The sequence below is a fragment of the Lycorma delicatula genome, chromosome 6 (genome assembly GCF_047948215.1).
Source record: "Lycorma delicatula isolate Av1 chromosome 6, ASM4794821v1, whole genome shotgun sequence".
Classification (NCBI taxonomy): domain Eukaryota; kingdom Metazoa; phylum Arthropoda; class Insecta; order Hemiptera; family Fulgoridae; genus Lycorma; species Lycorma delicatula.
The window spans coordinates 6,241,113-6,262,854 of NC_134460.1; the positions used below are offsets into that span (position 1 = coordinate 6,241,113).

The following is a 21,742-nucleotide window of genomic DNA, read 5'->3' on the forward strand; positions in this document are numbered from 1 at the left end:
AGTAACATGAGAATATATGTAATTTTTGTTTATAGTAACATTTTTCTATTTATTTGTTTATTTTTATTGCTCAACTTGAGGTTAAGTTATAATATTTCTCAGATTTAAATCGTTCTTTACGTGTCTTAATGTTAAGGGTGTGACTTAATACTTGTTAGGGGTGATACACACTCTGTAAGATTGAGCTTTGAGTACTTGAAGGTATGAACATAGCTACCTGGCTTTTAGAGAGCTCTACCTTATATTATACAGCATTCTGATAATATAATATTATTTTGAAATATGATATTTCAGTAAACATAAAAATACTTTATACAGGTTAGAAAAGAAAAATTATATCGATCGAATTGTTGATAAGCTTATTTCATTGAAAACAAAAAGGGAAATACTTCAGCATTTGCCTGGATAGATAGATGAAAACTGAAAAAATTTTGGTCAGAGCAAAAAAAGTAGTAAATAAAAAGAAAAGTGGAAAAGATTTGAGTACATATTTTTATTAAGAAATTTTTTTTGCAAAAGTGACTTTTTTTTTATAAAACAACCTTTTTAAAGTAATCTTTAATAAATCATTTAGATTATTAAATAATAATATTATTAAAGGAAAGAAGCACAATAAGGTCTTATGTTAGCTGTGTAACATAGAGTTCTCTTGTCTGGTTTGATAAAGTTAACTTATTTTTATTTTTTTATAATAAAAAAATAAAACATGAAATTTTTGAAAGATTTTATTATGCTTTATACGAGAGGTTATCTCTAAAGTAAAGACAGTTTCATTATAAAAAAAAACTTATTCTGAAAACTTTAAATATTTTTATTTCTCTTAAACTACATACTTTATTTTACTTCTCTATATAATCGCCACTTTGAAACACCAGGAAAAAGAAGGGCCAGGTCAGAAATCGTTGAGCAATGATCTTTTCTGATTCCATCATTGACAAATTTCAACAGGTCCTCTGTTATTATCGAGGGCCTCCTCAGACATTCTTCATCGTGCACATTAATTCTGATATTTCTAATCCTTTCACACCATTTTTAAACGTTTCTTTCATCCATTACATTATAACCTTACACAGCACCAACTGCCTATGAATTTCAGCCGGCTTAATGTTTTGATGGTTTAAAAAACATATGACTCCATGTATTTCACAGTTGGCTGTAACATCGATTATACTACAAAGCGACAACTTACAGACAACAATGCAGTGTGCTCATTAGTAGCATGGCTATGAAATACACAGGTTCGCCGACCTTAAGGAGAGCAATTTCCCAGTGGTCTTTACTTTACAGATATCCCTCGTTCTATACTTGTGCACATATTTATGTAATTTATCCACCGCATAAATAAAATTTGTTCTTGTAGCTAATTTAACAATATTAAACAAAAACTTTGCTTAACTTATGTGAAAATGTTTACGGTCTGTAAAATAACCCATTATTTATTCATTATTTTGCAGGTGTTCAGATTTTATGAATTTGAAGAGTCCTTCAGATAAATTTGTAAGTAGTGATAGAAATAATAATACTACTAAAATGGAACTGTTGCCGTCAGTGAGTAGCGAATATGTAAAATGTAATACAAAGTTATATGAAATTTCTATAGGTATTCTTGCTTTGGTATGCCTGATTTTAATGGGATTGTCAGCTGTACTTGGATTTAAGGTTTTGTCATTAAGAAAACGTCCTCGTATTAAGAAAAGAATTATTGTGAACAAGAATGTTACACCATTAACGTCACTACCACAAAATACTGAACAGTGTGAAATCACTATTGAGAATTGTTGTAATATGAACATTTGTGAAACGGTAAGGTTTTTTGTTTTATGTATATGTATAATTGTAATAATTTTTTTTAAGTTCTAAGAATAACACGGGTGCTTTAATTATCCCTTTGTTGTGTTTATTCTATAATTACAAAATAACTGTTCATTTACATTTGCTTTAATCAAATACAATAGATGGTATACATGCTATATTTTAATGATTTTCCTTCACTTTAAAAAAGTATTTTTTTTATCCTGCAGCAGGATCATGGTAAGATTGTAAACTATCTATCTACCTTGAACAAAGGTAAAATCTCATGGTTGCTTAACCTTTTGCTTTTCTCCTTTTTGTTTTTTATTCTTTCTTTTTTGCGCGAGTATTATTGAAATTGGATCGGTTGCTTTCATTTGTAATGGTAGAACCATCTCTCAGTTTATCCAACCATCTCTTGGCCAGAAAAGTATCCATTTCTTTGTTGGGACTTAGCAGAGCAGTGACCTTCTTTGCCCGAGAAACTGTCAAAGGACTAAGGATTGCAAATAAAACCAAACTAATAGCTGAGGTGCTTACATGGTAAAGTTGGGCCTGTTGCTCATAAATTTACTGTACATAGACTTACTGTCCGTGTACTGATATCTGGTTTTATGAAGCAAAATGTTTATTATGCGAAGTTATATATTTTATTTTTATTATAATCTTAAAATTAAGAACTTAAAATACTTATTCTCTAATATCTAGCATCATTGTGCTGCATTTTAGTTTTGGTAATGATGTTATAGATGATGTTGTAATGATGTTTTTTTTTGCTAAGAGTTGCATTTACTGTAACATAACATAATGATGTCTTGTTTGATTAAGATTTTATGTAATTGATAATTAATACTCTTTCTATTAAAAACTATAAAAAAATAGTAATAAAAAACAAAAAAAAATTTAATACCTGTAATGAAATTATTAATTAAAAGTGTATAATGAAAAGGGCCTTTTTTGTTTGTATCATTAAGATCATTAAGGATCTGGTTGCATTTATTCTAATTTTTTTGGTTTTTTTTCTTTTACTTTTTAACAGTTAGCTGTAATTACGTATTACGAAAATAATCAAATTTTTTAATAATTTTATGCTACATCTATGATAATATTTTAGTCGCTTCATGTTCAGTTATTGGATTTAATTTCATACGTTTGTATGATTTGGTGGTGTTTGGATAATTATTTATTTCAAATTTTTGTTTGTTGTTTTTGTTAAATTGATAAAGAGGTGTTTATCTTGTGCAGTAATGGTTGTTTGTTATCGATCATGGTAATGGATTTTTCTTTTTTAAATAAAGAAACTTTTTATTGCACCGTGACTTTGACTTTGCATTTTTATATATTTGATATTTTGTATATTATTATTGTTCAGTAGTAATGATAGAATTTTTTTCTGGCTTAGCTTAGCTTTTTTGTCTTCCTAGGATTAGGAGTAGTGCAAGCGATCAAAAAAAAAAAGAAGAAAACAAATACTTTGGTGGTGATATTGGGGAGGGAGCCGATCAAAGTTTAAATTTTTTTTTTTAATTTTTAAAACTTTTTTGTGTTTATTTAAACTTTAATACTATTAAAAGTTAATAAACTTTTAATACAGTTTTAACTTTTCATAATTCATCCCGATCCCCATAAAAGAAATCTTAGGTAACGTTTTATTTTTATTATTGGTTTACAATTTAGTGGAATTTTGTTTTTGTCCATTTAACACAGTAAACAGAAAATCAAGAAAAATTCTTTGAAGGTGATTTTGGTGGTGGGGAGCAGAAAAAGTTTTGGGTTTTTTAAAGTTTTTTTGGTTTATTTAAATTTATAATGATAATTTTACAGTAAAACTTGATCATTAATTACCTGCACCCCAAAAAAGAAATTTCGGTAACTTTTTCATATTTAATTGTTTTTCTACTATATAAGATTAAGTAAGTAACCAATGCCAGGAAAATATTACAATTTTCTCGTCAGATTTTTTTGTATTTCAGTGACAATACTTTCGGTCACTTATGTAGTTTTAGTGTTACTGTCCTATTTTTTCTGTGTTTTATCTATAATTAAAAGCAATATATAATCATAATAATATATTTTTATAACTAAACAATACTATTTGATTTAAAATGAACTTATCAGTATGAAGTATTTTTTATCATATAATATTCAGTACGATTTTCTAATTTTTTAAATTAATACAATCTGAATGAGTTTAAAAATATACACGTAAATATGTTTAAAATATTGTTAATCATACTTAATAAACAAGAGACCCATCATTTTTTTTTTGTTTTATTAATTTAAAATTCATTGATGGAGTAATAATATCCATTAGTATTAACAGCAATTTGGTTGATACTCCATGTATAATTTTTAAAGAAGAAAAACACCTGGAATTAAAGCATGTTTGTTGTATAAAGGAAACCAGTATTTTCTCTTAACTTTCATTTTTATTGTTTATATATTTTTCTTGTTAGTAAATGAACCTACTAATTTTACAAAGATTTTGTCATCAAACTAAAAAAAGATAATTTTTGCTAGGTAACTGCCATGTTTGCCACATTCTAATTAATTAAATACATTTAAGGAAAGTTCAAACTGGCACATAGCATTTGTAGTGTTGTAGATGATTGTGTGACTGGTGGAGAAATTTTTAAAAGCTGTTCAACTCCAATTCAGATTTTTAATTTTTTTATGAGTCATTATGGATTTTATTGAAATAAGGATTTTTCCACCTTTAATCCCACCTGGATTTACTTCGATTAATGATATACTGTATTTCATAATTATGCTTTTCTTTTAATTTTGTTACTTTATATGCAGTATGTATATATTCAAAAGCAAAAACAAAGTTCAGTGCTCTTACTCTTACCTTTTTTTTTTTCATTTTTTAATTCTCCCTTATGTATCGCTACTGCTTTCAAGGATTGCTCATCATCAGTCGATTAAAATTAAAATTTCAAGATTACACATTAAAATACCATGTTATTACAGATAATTAAAATTTTTTAAACATCTTTGTGGTCACCACTAAATACAGCACTGTACTCACCAGGGGTGTGCATAAGGGGGGTTACTGGGTTTGAACTCCCCCTTTTGAAGATTTAAGTACTTTTTAATATTAGGCCTGTAAAATAAACATACTATAGATTTACACATATGTATTTGAGTATCTTTTTAAAAATCCATTGAATTCTCTCCTTGTATTTCTCACTCAGAGTAACAAAATCTGTTGACATAAGATCCAGTCTGCCGCTCTTGCATCTTCAATAATTTAATCCCTGTACTTGGAGCTATAACACGTACAGTACATCACTCTATGTACAACATAGTAGCCTTCATTCAGCATTCTTAGAAGGTGGCAGTACTCTCACTGGCGCAGTGGGTGTCAGCATATACCCCTCCTCATCTACTGAAAGAGAGGAAAGACCATCAAAGCTGTGCCACTTATTAAGAAGGTACAATAGTAATGCTGACCTTGTAATAAAATAAGGCCGACACCATATAAAATTACTTGTTGTAAAACATATTGTCGGGACAGCTCTGCATTGGCAGAGGTTTATATGAAATATTATACATTGTCGAGTGGTATTCGCTCATTAGTCTGAGTTCAGATTGTGTTGTGGAACATTCGTTTAACGTTTTGTGCATTATGCAGTTCATATTTTTAAATATAAACTTCACATTATCGTTCCATGTTCTTTAATATGTCTAAGCGACCAATATTAAGTTCAGTTTTACAATTTTTTAGCAAAATGTCATGTATCAGTAGCGATTGTTGTAATGTTAGTGAAAATTTCACATTGCCAAATATTTCTTTGCTGCTACAACGTGATGATGCTGTCGCAAATGTTCTTCTCGAAACTAGTAACCCTTCTGTGAAAACTCAGCTTGTGTTGAATGTACATCACCATCGCTCAATAATGTTGATATACCTGTTGAATCATTTAGAAGTGATAAGTGTATTGTTCTGGTTTTTGGAAGCTTCAACATTTCAAGTTCCAGTGAACCACACGCTTATGATATTGGTGTTTACATAGGAAGAGACTTGTCTAATGAAAAAAACTGGATGTCTTGAAAAATATCTAGGAACCAAATCCAGGTTTATTTTTCTAACAAAAGGAAAGAGAAATCTGCCATTTCGGTTTAAATGGCTTTACTGTTGGAAGTGGCTTGCATATTCCAAATTTAAGGAATGGAGTTTTGTAAATTTTGTATACTTTTTGCTCCAAGAAGCGGTGTTGAATCTGGCAAGTAACCCTTAGGTCAACTTTGTAGTGAGAAATTTGACAACTGGAAGGATGCCATCAAGCCATTTTCAGAACATGAGAAGTGTCTTTATCGCAAAGAAAGTTTGGAGGTAGCCGGTACTTAACCGAAATTTCATGCGGGAAGAAAAAGTCTATAGATGTGCTAATATATACTTCAACAACTCAAAAGAAACTGGAGAACAGGAAAAAACTTATTCCTATTACTGAGAGTATTTTTTGTTTTGCGGGAAATAATGTATCGCTGTGCGAGGCCAGAGGGATTTAGGATGAATAGAAGTCGAGGTCGACCAAGAACTAGAAGAAAATGATAGCAATTTCAGGGGTCTTCTTCACTTTTCAAGTAAGACTGATACTGTATTAAAAAATGTGTTATGTGTTGGAAATGCACAGTACACCAGACCTAGAATACAGAATGAAATAATTGAAGAGTGCAACGACCTGATTGTTCAAAATTTCGTGAAAGAACTTAATACCTCCAGTTGCTTCTCTGTTCTCACTGATAAGACGTCAGACATATCAGGCTTAGAAGAATTATCTCTGTGTATTAGTTACGTTGATAATGAAAATTTCACTGTGAAGGAAAACTTTTTACAATTCATATCATTGTATGATTTGACCAGAAAAGGAATCATAAAGGCAATATTGGACAAGTTGCGTTATTAAATGTAGACATAAATAAGATTTGTGGTCAGGGGTATGATGGAGCTATGTCCATGTCAGGAAAAGTAAACTGAGTCCAGGCACATGTAAAGGAAATAATGTCGTCTATATGTCCACTGCTTAGCACACAGCCTCAACTTAGCTGTATCCAGTGCTTATGAAGTAACTGCAATTAAAAACTGTATGGGTACAATATTGAGTCTGTACAAATATCTTAATACCCCTAAAAGGCAAACATGTTTTAAAATCGGTGATGTGAAATGGAAACTACAGCTTTATGCAGTGAAAAACTCAAGTTTTCGCAACACGTTGGTTGGAAAGGTATAATTCCGTGACCGCAGTGATGGAATTGTATAACCCTATTATTGCAACCCTTCAAAGCATATCAAAATGGAAATATTGAAAGACTTTCAGTACCTTTTACCTACAAACCCAGACTTTCTTCTCAGGTTTCTGCTTTCACTTCGCTCACAGAATTCTACACCAGTGGCATAAGAAGTGGTTGCCAGGAAGATCTGAGTAATGGATTAAAATTACGGTAAGGAAGAATTGCATGTCTTGAAAAGGGAGACCAACTGAAAACGGCCATAGATGGGTTAACTATGTGCAGTCCCAACATAATACCAAATATATTCACTTTGCTAGAAATATTAGCTGCACTTCCATTGTTCACATATATAAATGAACGATGTTTCTCAATGCGTAATTCTACTGGAAATACATATTTGTATGGATTAGCACTCCTCAACTTATATAGAAACTACACTCCAATTGCAGAAGATGTGTTAAATGAACTAATTTAAAAGAAATGTTGTTTTGACATTATATTGTGAGTGCTGAAATTTCCAAATGTAACATTTGTAATGTACATACTGTAAGCCACATACATTATAAATGCTGTATTTAACTACCAGTACTCTTTTTGAACAATGATTTTTCAAAACAATAATACACTATAGTAGAGTACTGATTTGAACTTTTAAGACAACCGCATTCAATAATTTATTCAAATTCCTTCATACAATGTGAATTCATCAGTGCCAGTTTCATTCTTTAACCTCAGTGAGTCCAAATTGTGTTTAATTAAATGTATTTCATTATATTTGATTGCTTCCATAGATTTTATATGTTATGTAAAGTGTCTTATCTATCGTATACAAATAACCATTGACTAAAATGTATAATTATTGTGTAGTCTAAGTGTAGTAATGACATGTGGCATTGGCACAAGCATTTTTATTATTCAGAATGAAATAGATGTTAAAAGTTGTTAAAAAAAATTGTAGCCTAAGACTGTGAAAAAAATAATTTATAGATTTTATTAGAGTATTTATGATTATGATATGTTTGAACATATCAAAATGAATATATCATATATTATATTATATAAAATTATATCATATATTATATAAAATGAATATATCATAGCATGATATAATAATAATGATCATAGTAATAATAATAAAATAACACACAAAATTTAAAATACTGATGTCAATTGTAAACAGTTTTAATAATGACACTCCCGTAACAAAATTCTCTGTACACCACTGGTACTCACTTGCTAAATACAGCACTATACTCTGCCAGCGGCTAGCCACAAATATGTTTAAAAAGACAATTAATTATTCTACCACATGTTTTATACATGTAATAACTTTGTATTTTAATGTGTAATTTTGAAATTTAATTTTAATCAACTGATGATTAGGAATTCATCAAAAATGATACGTAAGGGAGAATAATAAAAATGAAAAATAAAGTAAGAACTCTTATTTGGTTCTGTACTGTGGTAAATTGCTGAATTTTGTTTTTGTTTTGAGTTAATTAGTACAGAGGAAAAGATGGACAATTTAAAAATCAATTTTACTAAATTAATATATATATATATATATATATGTGTGTGAATAATTAATTTAAATGTAATTTTTTAAGTTTATTTTCCTTGTGATTGGACAGAATTAAATATAATCAAAAAACATATTTTACTTAAAAATATGACCTTTATTAATTGCCTATATTAATATATTTATATATATATATATCAAAGACAAAAGTATAAAGATCATTTAACACCAAGAGTACAGAATTCGATAGTGCTTCCTACCTTATGCTTATTATTTTTTTTCTAATAGTGCTTTTGTGGTTTTCCCTGATCATCAGTTAAAATTTTTCTTCCAAATAAGATAGGAAGCATTATCGTATTCTGTACTGTTCTTGGTGGTAACAGTTTTTTTTCATGTCTCTTTGAGATATTAGTACAGAGGGGAATATGGACAAATACAGTAACAAAAGAATTGTTTTTGCTGAGTTTATATATACACACACACACACACACACACACACACACATACATTCACTATTTGTTTTATTCATTATTTCTAATAATGGATTTTTACTTTTATTTTTTTGCTCTTTTCGGGTTTTTTTTTTTGTTTATGTTTGTATGTTGGTTAGTCCCTTAACAAACCTTTGTTATTGTGATTTATTGTATTCTGTGCTTTGAAAACTTTTTTCTGTAATTTTTCTATAAAAATTTCCCATAGTTCCCATAGTTGTTTGCTTTTTGAAATCTTAATTAGTCCTTTGTTAGTTATGCATGCGAGTTTGTGGAGCTAAGCAAGACAAACCTAGGACATATGCTATCTCTTTATTTTAAATCATTGAATTAGTATGCAGCTTTTTTAATGTTTGTACTGTGAATATATATTGATGTTTATATTTGGTTGTAAAAAAATTCATTTGGAAAATTCTTGAATCTTTGCATCATGTGCACAGATAAATTACTCTATTTTAATTGTTGTGAACACTCTGTGCTCTGTTGTGTATCTTTACTTCAATTTTTTTTTTTAGTGTTCTGTATATTGAAGGGTGTTCAATAATTAAACAGATAAATGACTAGAAAATTATTATTTATTTAAGTATTATGAAACTGATCCTGTTTTTTTTTTTATACATATCCCCAGCTACATAAGCTACTTAAACTATTTTTCTGTGAACTTTCTTATTCCAATAATAAATAATTGTTCGCCTCAGTGCTTTAACCATTCTTGTAACACATTCTTGATTAAAATCATTCTTTGACTTTGTTCATTTATTTTATTAATGAACATATTCATTATTGTATCTTGTTCATTGTTGCTGTATTCGGTAAACTCACAAAACTCTTTGTGAGGACAAAAAAAGATGTAAGATTCGGATTGTAAGGTAAATGTGGCAACATCTCGTTAGCCAACTTTTGAATAGCTTCCCATGTCTTTTTAGTGGTTGGAGATGGGCTTTATTGTGCTGAAGAATTACATCTTTTGAGAGAACCAGGATGCTACTTCCGTATTGCAAATTTGACTTTTTGTAGCATGTTACACTAGTACTCACATGTTCTTCCAAATAATTGCAATAATTTGGGCCTTGTATTCTAGCTTAAAATGATGAAGCCAGATTTCATCACAAATTATTATTCGATTTAAAAAAACATTGCTTTCCAGTGAAAACTGTTGTTTAAATTCACTACAAATGTAAATTCAAGTGTTCAAGGCATTTTCAGTCAACTGTCTTGAAACTCAGTTCAAACACATTTTGTTCTAATTTAGCTAATTGTGATTAATGGAGTGGACAGGTCTGATACTTACATTAAATTTAACAGATTTTCCAAATTTTTATCTGAATAAGATCAAATTTTACTTGTGAATAAGATCATTAATACAATTTTGCAAAGCACCATACAAAAATCTCCATGTTTTCTATGAGGAAAAATTGTGACACTTTTCTGCCCAATTTGAAGCCCAAATTATAACAGCTGACAGGTGTAAGAGTATAGCTCATGAATTTTTACAAATGAAATCTTCCAACATTTAGAATGTTTTTATTTTAGTCATTATTTTCACTTACAAAAAGGAACATGTTAAGAATTGTGAGGTTTATTATTTTTTTTTATTGAACTCGACCAGTTTATTTATGAATGAAAATGTATATATTCTTGCCATAATTTTCTGACACTTTGGAAATTTGAACGGAAAGCAGATGATTATATTAACATTGAAAATAGAATCAGTTGTTCACTATTTTTTTTAATAGAATTCAAAACAATATTATTCTTGATTACTCCTTTTTTGTCTATTAGTGTTGAGTAACACAACTCAGAAAAATTTTATGAACAAATGGTGCCTTGACTGAATGTTGTACATTCAATAGATTTAAGGACATTGATACTGTCATTTAACGTTCGAGCCTCCACTCTGAACAGAAAGCTTTGAATCTTTATTAAAGGTGGGCTGGTTTTATGTAAGATACTAGCTGCTGGCTGTGCCTACAGCACGCCTCTGCAGCAAGGCTTTATGGACGGGTGGCATCTCCAAAATTGATTATCTCATGTGTAACAATTTTTTTTTTTAATGATGAAAATTGATATAATGAAAGTTAGATTAGAAATTTAACTCTAGAAATTGATACTAACGAATCGGGATTTTCCGCTAGTGATCGGTACATTCTGGTCCCTACTTTTTGGTTATAGTTCACTATTCTATGAAGAAAAACAATCGCATAAATAAAAAATATGTGAAAAGTTTTTTAAAACACCACTTAAATTAAACGCACTATAAGGTAAAAAATAATTTTAGGACGGTATTTTAGAATGGATTTGATAAAAATCTTTGATAGTGATATTGTAAGCTTATGTGAAAATCATAACTTCAAATTTAAAATGTGATGTTTTTGCCAATTTTTTTGTATGCGTATTTGCAACCAAGTCTTTAGGCCATTCATCATGCATAAGAAAAAATTGGCGAAAACGTCAAATTTTTTAATTTGAAGCTATGACATTCACATAATCTTACATATCACTACGAAAGCTTGTTGTCAATTCTATTCTGAGATACCACATATTAAAATTATTTTTTACATCTTGGTGCATTTAATTTAAGAGTGGTGTTTTAAAAATGTTTTCTATTGTTTAGTCTTTATAAGTTTATACTTTACAGCTGTGCTAGCGCACTGGTTTGAGTGTATTTAGCGAAAGATCAGATCAGTAGGTTTTTTTGCTGGCTGAATGCAGTCAAAACATATGGCTAAATGATTTAAGTTTCAGATAACCAAGAACTGGTTGATCAAGAGTGTACCTGATGTGTTAAATAGTTAACAATAGTTAAAACACCTGCGGATACATATGCCATTTGAATCGTGAACATCGGATGAGCGATTGCCGAGATATTACAGTGGCACCCTCTCCCCGATTTCTGAACAGTGCCCTTGAAAATATTATCATCTGACTGTACCACTGGGTGTGATTCGGTAATAACAAGAGGGGTCAAAAAAAATTTTCACAGCACTAGGACCGACCGTTTTCAAAATATTTGCAATTTTTTTCCAAAAATTCGGATCTCGTTAAAAAGTACTAAATTTTCCCAAACCTTCAATATATATTTTGCATATATATATATATATATATATATATTTATATACATATGTATTTTGATATGTAATAATATAACAAGTATACACCTGACCACTACGAGACATGTACTAATGAATTAATGAATTTTCCACTAGTGATTAGTACATTTCAGTGCCAAGCTAAGGAACACACACATACAAATGCCGTTTAGTAGGGTAGGATATGGTTTTATATTTATTACTATTATGAACTATGGTTCATTATAGTAATAAATATGAGATGTAATTGCCTGAGTAACATCAAACAAAATCTATTCAAAATAATAACGTTGATTTAATTTATTATTAAATCTTAGGCAAGACAGTGATTTTATGATTCCATTACTTCTGAAATATTGTTGGAATTTGAAAAAATAAAATACAGGAATTTTAATACTGAAATTTGAAGTAACATGAATCATTACCAATTTTTTGAGGAATATTCTGTTTTTAATTCTCTTAGAACATTGAATTTTTCAATTGTACTTATGGAATTACTTTGGGTGATTGGATGGTGTTGATTTTAGTATCTAATATTCATGGGAGTCAGTATCACTGTTGTAAAATATTTGCTTCAAAATTTATTATATTAAGTGATATTTATCAAGTTATCCCAAAGAAAACTATTTTCTAATTATTTTTTTTTTGCATTTATTCTTTTTAATTGTTTAGGCAAGAAAAGGGGAGCCAGACTTTTAAGTACTGACAGGTCATAGAATGCAATATAACAAAGAAAATTGTTATTTTTTCTTGGTAAGCGCAGAGCTATAGATAAAAGAAAGTTAGACTTTTTGGGTTTATTTCTTTTGGTTTCTGTCGCTTTCTACTCTTCTTATGATGTTTTGTAATATATTGTATAGTTCTTACATGGTGGAAAATACAAAGCAAAGAAGTAAAACAGTTTACACAGCTTCAATAGGATACATAATGATAGCAATTGCCTTTTGTTACAGTAGTATTGTGTGGTGTGCAACTAGTTAAAAACCTTTTGAACAAACCTAATACGATGAAACTATTTACATAAAATATCTTATTAAAGGAAATGTAAATATCGTAATTATAATTCAAGGAAAGTTATTAATTAATGAATTTTAAATTTTCTATAACTGATGTATATGGTAACTATGGATAGCAGTTAAAACACTATTTTTTATCACTAAGATAAGTTTATATATATAATACTAAGGTATAATAGCTTCATTCATAAAAGTTTATGAAGTAGTTTCTTAATTATTAAGACTAATCATTTCACAATATGTTTGAAACTGTTTTACTTCTTTGAAATATATCTATTTATGTAAAAAATTACTAACATATTTATTTATTTAAGTGTAAAATAAATGTTTATATAAATGAATGCCACACAGCATAATGAAGCACCTTTCTATTTGACTATTTTGACTTTTCGGCACATTATGTCTTAATGGGATACTTTTTTCTGTTTGCTTAAGTTTCTTTCTTAATTCTGTATCTTTACTTGTGATATAAAATTGTATTTATTTTGTAAATTGTGCAGTAGGTTTATTGTGTAAATTCTGGATTAAGTTATTGTTTATAATGTACTTTATTTATTAGAAACTTTAGAAAGTTGAAGAACTTTCAACAGAGAGCTTTTGGAATCGTTGGCGAATTGAAATAGTAAAATAAAATCAGTGTATTGGTATATGATCTATATAATGATTTTTTTTTTTGGCAAGGGTGGGGATAAAATGAATAATTAATTTTCATTTGGACAAGTGTATGTGAAAAGGGAAAGTTCACTTGAAGTATATAGGGTTAGAATTATTTGAAGGTATAAAGAGAAGTGAAAATATTGGACAATAAAGTTTGTGATTTAACCTAGAAATGTTGTAGAATTTGTTATGTGAAGAAGATAATGATAATAATTATTTTTTGTTCAAGTGTATTCGTATTTTTCATTTCCATCAGAAATAATTTTAAAGTCTATTACTAATTGTAAAATGAAATAGTGTCATTTTCATTTCCAGAATTTCCTTGTATCTGAAATTTAATTTTCCCACATTACATCACTCATTGGATATTACAATTTAACTATATTGGATGTGCTTTGCAGAAATTTAAAAAAATATACCTTAGAGTCTACCCGGTCAATATTATTTGGTGATTATAAAGATAAACCGATAAGACTTATTAACACTTGCTTGGATTTAAGGGTGGTTACCATGATTGAATCTACTTTTTCTCATGGTTAACCACCTTACATGTTACCAAATAAGCTCACATAATAGTAAAACCATTAACCAGAAGACAAACTATCAGTATATATTGTCAAAAAGGTCTGTGGACTTAGAAATCAAAATTCTCCTCCGCTATTTTTAATTTTGTTTAAAGTATAAATTTATTATTTATAATTAAAAATGTTCTTGGTGACGTGAGTAATACAGCAGTTTTTTATTTAATATTAATTGAAGATTACTGATTGGTGTAATTTTTGAGATTGCTTAAAAGATCCTTACTTTGCTTAGAATTTTTAAGTGTTTATTATGTGTTTTTCTTATTCTTGTTTATTATGTGTTTTTCTTATTGTGTTACATGTAATTATGTGTATTTTCTGTCAAAAAACATGTGTTTTTGGATATGCACATGTTCATACATATGTGTATGCATGAGTGAGTGCACACACATATAATACACACACTTGTCTTGCATGAATAGTAGATATGGATAACTGTAAAAATGTATTTATTAAACATTTATTTTAAATATATTTATTTATTATTTGCTTTTGTTACTTAAAAACAATTAAATCTCAAGTCATCAGTTAAAATAATATCTAATATAACTCTAACTGTTTCTGTTAAATTATAACATAATTTTTTAAATTTTCTTTAGTTTCTTATGTTTATATTTTTGATTTTAACTTAAATTACTTATATCATTTGCTCCTATTTCCTCCAAAAGTTTTAAGATCCTGATAGCTCCCATTTCCTTTTAAATTATCTTCAATTTTTACTATTTTCTGATTTCCTTCCTTTATTCTGCATCTTCTACTAATCCTTCTAGCACTGCTTTAATCAGTACTCCTCCTCTGATGTAAGGTCCCAAGCTATAGCTTTCCCATTTTGAAATGTTCTTATTAAGAACATTATTGCTAGTTTCATTAACTCTCCTTATTATTCTTCATTCTTCACTTTTCTACTCATTTAATCTTCTTCTAACACCATGCCCACATTTTAAATGCCTGTACCTTTTCTTTTTTTCTAGTGCATATCTTTCACATCTGTACTGAAGAACACTCAAAATAAAAAAAATCCAAAAAAACCTCTTCTTTCATTCTTACTATGTAATAACGATTTCTATTAAACACATACTTAGTCATTGTTATCTTGTTTTCAACTTTGCAATCTTCTGTTAACCATGCTGCCTCGTAACTATTGCTTAATTTATTAAATCTTTACTTCTACTGTGCAGTTATTGGTAGCTTATTGTGTCTCCTATTGTCATTACTTTAGCTTTCCTAACATTCATTTTTGTTCAATAATTTGCCATAGCATCTTCTAATTTTATAATCATCTGTTCGAATGTTCTGTGCTTCATGTAGAAGTTAAAACACAGATAGTTTTATTTCCTAACAAAAAAAAAAAATAACCATCTATCATCTTGCCAACCTTATACAATTTTTTCCTCTCTTATGAATGTATTTGTTTATAAGTTTTTGTGTTTATTTTTATGGCCATTTTCTGATTCGGTTAGTTCTTTTATCTTTTGTCTTTTAATCTGTACTTTGAGTTCTTAATTGACAGTCACATGCTGTTTTTATATCTTAAATATATCCTTTACCAATCTCCAAATACTTTTCAACAATAATTCTTAGTAGCCGGATTGCATCCCTTGCTTTCTTTCCTTCCTGAATTCAGATTGTTGTGTAACAATTTACATAATTTTTCCTTCAGTCTTTTGATCAGAATTTACAGAAAAATCTTTGCTGAATGAAAAATAAAATTAATTGCCACATAAATTTTGAAACTTTAATACTGTTTTTTGAAAATTGGAATCTGTTAATTAAGAAAGTCTTGCGGCCACACCCCACTGTTGTAGATTACATTGTATAATTTCACCATCTCTTGTAATCCCTCCATTAAGACACTTAATTTATTTTATTGACAATGCTATCTATTCCTACAGCTTTCTATTGTCCATCTATATATTTGTTTATTTAACTTAAGATTTTACAATTGCAGTCCCTACTATATACTCTTCCACCTCAACCTGATCTATGGGAACGTCATTTGACTTTCTGTTAGATTACTGTATACCTGTTACCTTTTAAGTACCTGTTACCTTTTAAGTATATATTTCTCTTTGTATAAAACTTTGCCATTTCTGCTGACAACTTTAGTGGCTAAGTTTTAATTTAACTGTTTTTATTGCTTCATCATTAATTTTTGTATTTTTAAAATTTCATTTAGATCTACAGTATTTTATTTTTTTATAGTTAAATGAAATTTATTATTTTTTATTTTAATTTATATCTACTTACTGAACTAAGCCCCATTTTGTAATTACAAAATCCTTGATCATGTTAAATTTTAATTCTTATACAGAACTGGCTGGTAAGCAACCTTGTATTGCAGTGGCTAACTTGAAAATATGGTCATCTGATTATAAAAACTTATAATATGACAAGATTAAGTTAAATTTTTTAATATATATTTTATCTGGTTCTCTACGTAATCACTGGCAACACAGCAGCATTTTTGTTAATGATATTATTTATTATATAATATTCTAGTTTTTATTTTCGTTTTATCTTCTTGATCTACCTACATAGTTTTCTCATCAAATTCTCTCATAAATTTAATTTTTCTTCTGTTTGTTTTTAGAAAGCTTAATTTCAGATTTTATTGAATATTAGATCTGAAATTAAGTTTCCTAAAATAAAATCTGAAATTAAGCTTTCTAAAGACAAATAGAAGAAGAAAGAAATTTGTAAGAGAATTTTTTAACGTAACAAACATATATATATATATATATATACTTACATAACAGTATGATGATACTAATTTAATTTAGCGCAATCCGTCTGAAAAAAATACTTGCCAAGTAAAAAAACCTGAAATAAGGAAATTAGAAAATTGTGATAGTGATATATTTATCTTAAAAATAAACAATTTTTAAAAAGTACAATATCATTATATTAAAATTTCATCAAGTAAAAGAGGAAAAAATAGTTCACCTCTCAATATATTTCTTTAATACATAATAAGTTGCTTTCTGTTGAACTACTGTCTTGGTTTCCCAAATTTATCAGTATATTATCTACAGTAATATTTTCATACTACTGTCGTCTGCTCGCTTCTTTTTTTTGAAAATTCATTGAGTTTAAAACACGATGTAGTGATGTACCTCTAGAAAGATTCAGCAGTTCAGAATCAGTATTCACAGAATTTAATATTTTATTCAATTTAGGAAGCTCGTTATTGAAATAAAATGTATTAACTTTTTTCCTGATAGGATTTTAATAAAATTGTCTAACTTTTCAATCATTTTTGGACACTTTCGAATCTTTTTACGGGTAACATGTTTACCATCAATTTGAGTTTCTTTATTGTATTAAAAAGTGTTCTTTCGCTAACGCCTGTTGTACTACTTGCTTTCCAAGCAATGTCTCTGACTGCAATTTCAGGATTTTCTTGTTTTAAGGTTTTGTATACAATGCTGATTTTTTTTTCAGAGCTACTTTACTGGTTTATGTTTCACGACAGAATCATTCATTACTAAACCTGATTGGTACAAAAACACAGGGTTAATTAGTTAATTAAAACTGATGAAAATAAACTGAATAAAATTGTTACAAAATGAGTTATAAAACTGTATTGTGTACCGTATTGAGCAACAAGATAACTTATACTGAAATACCATCTTTCCCTGAACTGAATAATGGTACAAAGCATTACAAATGATGCTGTCATTATTAAGCATCACTAAGAAAGGCGCAATAAAATTTTTAATTGTTTTAATTGCTTATCATTGGCATGCCACAGTGCCAGGCAAGTGATAGTTTACAGTACATACCCTTAAAGCAACAATTGCATTTGCACATGAGAGTGACAGAATCCCTCAGGGTTTAACTACTGAGATATTGCTTGTACATTTTGAATTCGTATATAATATATATATCTGCTGCATGGTTTTGGGAGACAAGGATTAGGTTCTTGTAAACACAAAATTTCAAATGCTTCTATTCTTTTCCTTTTGCTATCTTACTACCCATGATTCACTGCCATGCAGTGTTTCATTCCACACCAAAATATTTTCAAAATTGTCTCTAATTCTTAGGTTTATATTTAATTCTTTTTAAAAACTCTCATTGCTGGTCTCATTCTGCTTTCGAAGTGTGCATTACTCTGTCCATCTTCATAGTTTTATACCCTAAATAGCAAAATTCTAGAATTTTTGGTGTATTATGTTTTCTTGTATTATTATTTAATTCCTCATTTATTTCAGTATATTTGTTTTATTCTCATTTTTCCCAAACTGAATTTCTTTCCTTATGAAATTGAATTTTTGGTTTCTGCCAGAAACAATGCTGTCAATAAATCAAAACATTTTTATTTTTCTCCTGGTATATTTACACTATTCTCATATTAGATTTTCAACTCTTTTGGTGAATTTCAATTCTTACTAGTCGTTCAGTTTTTCAGTTTCACTGGAATTATATTTTGTAAATCCAAAAGCTTTATTGCTTTCTGAATATTAAAAAGTGGTGACTATGATTGTCTTGTTATTTAAAAATTGTATGATTCTTGTTTTAAATTTTAATGATTTTAAGGAACAGCAAGTAAGATGAACAAACCAGTTGTCCTTAAGTCCAGTTTAGCAGTCATATTTCCAATTGTAGTATATGTGTAATCTATTAGCTATATTATTATGTAAATTAAGTTTTTTGAAAATGATCATTATAATTTTTTATTTTGTATTGAAAAATTAGTTTTTATTTTATAAAAGTAATAATTAAGAATTCCACTGTTGTTTGTTTCAGCCTTGTTTTGAGCCTGATTTTCGGAAACCTCGTAGTGTTGAAAAATATAAAAAAGAAGAAAACAGAAATCTTTTGTCAGGAATTGATCTTCCTGGTGATGATTTATACTGATGAAAATTGAAATTCTGCAGCATTTGAGCTTGCAATTGTTATTGTTGGAATTTAATTTGTTATTAATTTTTGAGAGAGTGAATTTTGCTGGATTGTATGTTGCTTGTCTTATCTTTAATTATTTTATTTTAATAGATCTGATTCTTACAGAAATCAGGCTGTTATACCAAAGCAAGTGTCTCAAATACAGCATTTTATTTTCTGTGTACATTCCAGATTGTATGCTGTATTCTTTTAAAATTATATATGTATATGTATAATTTATACTGCCTTTACAAAGAAAAGAAGTAATTTGATATTTGCCAACTGCCATACTAATGAGAGTCATGATACCTAATGCGCTTTTAATGTGTTTATTTTATGTGAATGTGTGTGCATATTCTTAGTGCGTGCAACTGGTGTATGGGTGTGTATTTATAAATGTGTTTGAATGTTTGTAGTATGTTTTTAGTTTTATTCCAATAGGCTTATTTTTTAAAATCAAGTAATTAATCGGATCAATTTGAATGCACTAACCTTGAAGAAAATCTGTTAGGTATTTATTTTTCTAGAATTCTTGCGTTATTTTAGTGCAACATTTATAAGAAAGTAGATTAATATTTATTATGTAAGTTAATATAATTTTTTTTTTTTTTTTTAGATAAAATTATATTTTTAAATATTTTAGCCCTAAATTCAACAAAGATAAGACAATGCAAATATAGATAGAGGTGTATGTAAGCCTGTTCCTATTTTCTGTGAAAGTTTACTATAAAATACTATTAAGACCATGGAATGAAGTGTTAATGTGTTTATATAAAAGTGGTTTGGTGCTAAAAATAAGTTGGTCGAAACAAAAGATACATTGTAATGAGGCCTTAGTATTTGTTTAATGTAGTAGTACTTAAAGACTGTACTAGGTTTAATTTTTATCCATGGCAGCAATAATAGGCAATTTGTCTTATAAAATCGAAGTAACTACTTAATGAGTATTATTCTGTGTACTTAGACGATTAAAACTTAAAATCATTTAAAACAAAAAATGATTGACTTTTGTGATTGTTATAATTTAAGATAGTGTTTATTTATTTTAAAGAAATATATGCCGATTTAGTATGTAGACAATAAAAAAAAAAATTATGAAAAAACAATTTTATTTATCTGCTAATTTAATTTAATTGATAATTAAACATTTGTGTAACTTTGTAAAAATCAAGGTAAAGTATTATAAAGGAATCTTTACAACAGCAATTTTGATAGTTCTCAAAAAAGTTGTTTAAAGTTACTGATTTTTTATTTAACAATAAGAAATAAAAAATAACAGTATAACTACTATTTGTGATGCAAAACAACAATAAATGTCTTTATTCATATTTTATTTCTATTTGGTGATCTTAATAATGTTAGGATATTTAACTCTTGGGCATTTGCGCTTAGAATCTGAGTGCTTAAACTAAGTTTATATTTTAGTACTATAAGTTTAACTTTAGTTAATCTCTTTTAAAGGAAGTAAAGTTATGTTAGTTTCCTGAATTTAAATATGATTATGGTTATCTACCAAATTTATAAGGTTATGGTATTTCTATTTTTGCCTCCTAAGCTGCAGACTTTAAATATTATTAAATCAGACAACAAAAATGTTAATTTGAAAGTGTCAGGTAGCAATATATTGTTCGATCCTTGGTCGATGACAGAATTCATTTATTTATTTTTTTTAAATAATGATTTTTATTAGTTTAATAATAAAATAAATTTCAAAAAGCCAAATTTGATGTTTTTCTGAAAGTATAAAGATTTCCATCCATGTTTACTTATTTCTGTACACACTGAATAATTTTTTTGTTATTAACTAGTCCGTAACATCTATTATTTGTTATACAACCACACTTATTGAGTCTGCAAGCTTAGAAACCTCCAACAAGATGTTAATGTTAGCTAAGAAGGGTTACATGCTAAATTGTAACTTGAAGATTATTATGAAATGTACTTGATTAATAAACAATTAAGTTATATTTTGTTTTTTCTTTGGTATGAGCTTTGAATCACCTTTATTAATACAGTAAAATTATTATTTATGGGAATTTGGTCTGTCTAATTTTTTTTATATGTTTTTTTTTATGCCGCATCACTGAATAGTTTTACTACCAAGCAAATATTTTCTTTTTAGAAGGAATGTTTTGGTTAAATTAAACAAAAGGTATACTTCATTAAATAGAGAGTGCAGAGGAGTAATGCTATAATGGTCAAAATTAAAATGTTGAGAAAATTATTATTACGAGACATGAAATTAGTATTTTTAGCTATTATTTTATTATTATTATTATTATTATTATTGGATAATTATAATAAAAATATTAATTAATAGTTGAATTAAATATTAATATCCAGTTGAAGTTTATTATTTGTTATACACAAGAGTTAAATGAAAATAATTTATTAACCAATAACATGAAAAATGATGAATAAAAGTGAGTGTCCATAATATGTAACAAATGAGGTATTAAAGTTACATTAAGAGCAT

At 28.1% G+C, this 21,742-nt stretch overlaps 1 protein-coding gene across 5 annotated transcripts in view; it reads left to right on the forward strand.

Annotated features, from left to right (window-relative positions):
- LOC142326480 (protein cueball-like) overlaps positions 1–21,233 on the forward strand; it is a 166,210-nt gene extending 144,977 nt beyond the window's left edge. For 2 of the 5 annotated variants that reach the window (XM_075369054.1, XM_075369056.1), the window contains 3 exons: positions 1,455–1,803; positions 19,132–19,225; positions 19,883–21,233. In XM_075369054.1, the coding sequence (XP_075225169.1) occupies positions 1,455–1,803; positions 19,132–19,225; positions 19,883–19,950 (511 nt within the window). In that variant the 3' untranslated portion in view covers positions 19,951–21,233. Of the gene's footprint in view, positions 1–1,454; positions 1,804–12,800; positions 12,882–19,131; positions 19,226–19,882 lie in introns of those variants that run through there. The other 3 variants (XR_012756794.1, XM_075369055.1, XM_075369057.1) reach the window with 3 other exon arrangements.
- Positions 21,234–21,742: the final 509 nt, after the last annotated feature.